This window comes from Chrysoperla carnea, chromosome 3, assembly GCF_905475395.1.
Source record: "Chrysoperla carnea chromosome 3, inChrCarn1.1, whole genome shotgun sequence".
Classification (NCBI taxonomy): Eukaryota; Metazoa; Arthropoda; class Insecta; order Neuroptera; family Chrysopidae; genus Chrysoperla; species Chrysoperla carnea.
In genome coordinates this window covers 34022920-34027173 of record NC_058339.1, presented here as the reverse complement: position 1 = coordinate 34027173, position 4254 = coordinate 34022920, and the positions used below count along the sequence as shown (strand labels likewise).

Genomic DNA, 4254 nt, shown 5'->3' with positions numbered 1-4254 from the left:
TGGCTTACGGCTTGAAGTTCATCTTCATCTCGTTCAAAAATATGGTGTGAATTCCATAGAGTCTACTTGCAAAATAACATTATATGGCAGCAGATTTGCGCAGACTTTTAAGCATGATTCATAAAGAGAATTCTACAATTGTATTCGCTATAAAGATTTGTTGCCTATTCCATAGTTCAGAAAAGTTTTACGCAGGGAAATAAATATATTAAGCTAATGCTGATTTACCCCAGCATACAACTGGACGTGGAATTTGAATATAATTAGAATTTAATTTTAAATAGTTTTTTAATATATCATTTTTGAGACGAATAAAATTCTTAATGGTTTTAGAAAAAAAAAAATTAAAAGAATGATTAAAGAAAATTTTGACAGATTTTAAATTAATTACATTTCCTTTCAATAAAATATAATTTTAAGCGAAATGAACATCCGCAAAAAAAATATCTTTGCACTAAACACCATTAATAGTTATTTCTACACAGAGATTGGGTTATTGACCCTATCGTCATCTTCTGTAGCTTGTTTTGTGTCGTAAATGATTGTCATTAGAAGTGGTTGATAAAACAATTAAAATGTCATTGAAATGGTTGAATTCTTTGAATAATATCATTACACAAAGAGTTTTAAGAGAGATTTACTTCATTATTTTACAAAGAATATTTCAAGTATTTTGTGTAAAAAAAAAGAGACAAATATCCATCTATTCGGTCGGACAGTGACATTTAAGTTATGTGTTGCAAAAAAATTCTCACTAAAATGGGAATTTGAAAGAAATAAATACCGTTTCAATTTTGCAATAAGTTTGGTGTCATTGCTTTGTAATTAGCCTTGCGAGTGTTTAACCCCGACAACTTATAAAATTATTCCATTGTACGTATTAATTGGTGTAATTTTCATGCTTATTCAAGAAATAATGATTAAGTTTTCTTTTTATTTGGAAACTCAATCTGATTTGAAGTTGCAATAGCCAATTGTCAACAGTGATGTAAAAGATACTTTTAAAATGTATCTAGATATAGATACAGATACTTCATTTTCATATTATCGGACGAATTTAATATAATATTAAAATCAATTGACTCATTCTTTGAAGCTGTGTCTACAAACTCTCAATCTTTTATAGTTTTCGAGAAAATGAAAACTATAAATTTGCCCAAATTTGAACCCTCACGAAAAAATAGAAAGTTGTCAACTTTCTCATTAGATACAGCTTTTACATTTAAAATTTTGTTGTATTCCTTACAGTTTACAAGATGGGTTCTACGGAAACAAAACCCATTTGATCTTGTTGCACATTTACTAATAGAAACTCACATCTTAAGGAACACGCTATACAAGTTTTTTCTCCATGTCTTTTTTCGTTTTTGAGTTATGATGATACCTGATGTACGGACGGGCAGACGGATGGACAAGCGAGAATGAAGTAGCTAGGTGATTTTATGAACACCTATACCAAAACTTGTTAGTATTATCAACATTTCTAAGCGTTACAAACTAGGGACAAAACTTAATATACTCTGATATATTTCATGTGTAAGGTGTTTTATTCTCACTGTACAACAAAATCGCTCTCTACTCTTCCCCAATTTTTACAACAAATCGAAACTTTCTGAAAATTCGTAAACAGATTCAAGGCAAAGCTCTACTTCATAAGCTGTTTATCAAACACTTTCAGATGTGTATTGATAGTAATTTAATTGGAAAAAATAAGAAAACTTAAATACAAAGTTTTTTTAGGCAATGCTATAGTTGTTTCGTATGAAGGATTCCAACAATTGATAAAATTAGCGCTTATGTCGGAGTGAGTACCCATTTTTCGAATTTTATTTGATGGTAAATCGTTAGTATAAACATTGAATATTATTAGGAATAAATGCCGCCGTACATTCCATTGTATTTTTATGAGTTCATGAAATTCCATTCAACGCGTGATTTTAATCTTGAGAATATCTGTATAAAACTTCAAATATTTTAATTGCTGAAATTTTCCAATTTTTTATAGTCACAGGAAGGTATACTTTTTATGTTACGGGATATTTACCTTCATTAATTATACATTTTTATTTGTTTTTAAGATGACAAATGAGAATAAGCAACTAATTAACTATTAATAATCTAATTATTACATAATAAAAATCAGCAATTTTTATAGACACTCTTAACATTTTATTTTAGGTGGGTTATTGACAAAAGGTGAACAAACGTCCTTCATACAGCCTTAGTACGTAACAATCATGTGGGTTAATATAATCATTATTCGAAGGAAAGAACTAATTATAAGTGGATTTTTTAAAGTAATTTATTCACTAAAACAAAAAATTCTCCCTTCATTGTATGACTAACCATACTTAATTAATCTCTGTTACCAGTTAAAAACACGGTAGAGTTTGCAACTAGTTGCAAACCAGATTTTTTTCATCGGTTTATGTCAATCAAAATAAAATTAAAGCAAATAGTTAATAATATTAGTTGGCGATGAAAAAATTTCAAATATAAAATGTCAAAAATTCCCTCCCTACGCAATCTTTTACGTAAGTTACGAATCAAAAAAACTTTATTTGCTGTTTAAACGAAATATTATGGTTTTCAGATAAAAATAAATTCCCAGAATGCGTAAGCACATTAACAAATCGTGACGAATGTTTAATAACTGGAATAAAACATGTCTTACGATATGCAAAAAATGGAATCCCTGATATGGGGATACCGCAATGTGAACCGTATTTTGTCAAAGAATCCAATTTTGTTGAACATAATGTGAAAGGAACATTATATGATACTCGAGTTTATGGATTAACCAATTTACAATTATTAAATCTCAGAAGTGATTTACAAAATTTAACATGGTATAGTACTATATATTTTCCAAATATCAAATTTTACTCCAATTATCTTTTTACAACAACTGTACTTGTAGTACCATTAATAATGCGTGGGAAATTTGAATGTACTATGGTTGAAGTGAAAAGTTTTGTAAAATTTGGTGGAAAATTAATTCAAGAATCAAATGAACAATATTTGAGGCTGGATAAATTTAAAATAGAAATTAAGTCTTTCGATTATTTTGGAGAATTTGACCCAGGAACCAAAAATATTATTATACGTAAGAATGAAAACACGTTTTACCTAATAGGTAGATTTGGAAGAAGTATGGTTTCATTAGGGTACAAAAGTCTGCGATAGAATATTTTTAAATCCAAATTTTTGACAAAATATTGATATTGTTTTTTTAAAAATAACCTATACTAGACAGTTAGAATAACATTTATAAGTTTTCAAACTCTTGGACGAGAAGAAGAAAATTAATTAAAAAAACTGCAACTTCGAAATATGCCATCAAAGTGGTAAACATTTTTTCAGTGAATTAATTTTGTTTTTCTCTTTGTTACAGATCAAATAAATCGTTTATTTAATCGTGAGGATCAAAAGACAATTTTTAAGCAGAATTTCACACAACAATTAGAAAATATTACTGAAGACATCGCCTTAAAAACTGTTTCGCCATTCGTTGAGCGAGTTAAATTTAGTGAATTTTATCCCGATTTTGTTAAAAAATAATCTTTTTACTGCCTATATTTTTAGTAATATTTTGTAATTTAGAACTTGAGTTAAATTTTTAGAAAAATACATTTTTTTAAACTCATCTGATTCTAACTACTTACCATCAACCATTGATTTGAGTCGTTAATAATCGATGGAACTTTTAACTATTAATTTTAAAATTACCAAAAAATATTCTTTTTGGTGATGATAAAATGATTCTCTTATAAAAATTTACATTCAAATCTCTAAACAGGTGCTGTTTTAATTATCTTAACCAATCATCATATAAATAAAAATTATTATTCGTTATTTCATCTGTATTATGCATGACTAAAAGTTTGGTATGTTCTTGGAAAAAACATGACGCTGTTCTAAGTTTCATGTGGTTTTGTTGTGTTATCTTATTTTTTGCAACGTATACTTGTATAGAGCAGACGCTGACTGAGACTGAGATTGTAAAATTTCATATTGTTTGCAATGCGACGATCAAAAAAATAGAAAGGAATGAAAATTTATCGTGATAATTTTAATTTGTTCATGCAGATTGAATTATATGAAACAACTACTCTTTAGAAGTTATTTATTATTCAAAAATTTCGATGTAATCTATAACTTCACAGAATTTATTCTGTGATATATAAGGTTTGAAGTGCACAACCAAAATCACGGCATTGGGTTTGCCTTGTTTGAATCTGAATTTGTTTTTCT

At 28.0% G+C, this 4254-nt stretch overlaps 1 protein-coding gene across 1 annotated transcript; it reads left to right on the top strand.

Moving 5' to 3' along the window:
• The first annotated feature begins 2624 nt into the window (after window positions 1–2624).
• LOC123295992 lies at window positions 2625–3561 on the top strand. The gene is made up of 3 exons (XM_044877453.1): window positions 2625–2849; window positions 2921–3106; window positions 3395–3561. Exons 2-3 carry the CDS (start codon window positions 2932–2934, stop codon window positions 3559–3561), a joined length of 342 nt encoding a protein of 113 aa, XP_044733388.1. The 5' UTR covers window positions 2625–2849; window positions 2921–2931.
• Window positions 3562–4254: the final 693 nt, after the last annotated feature.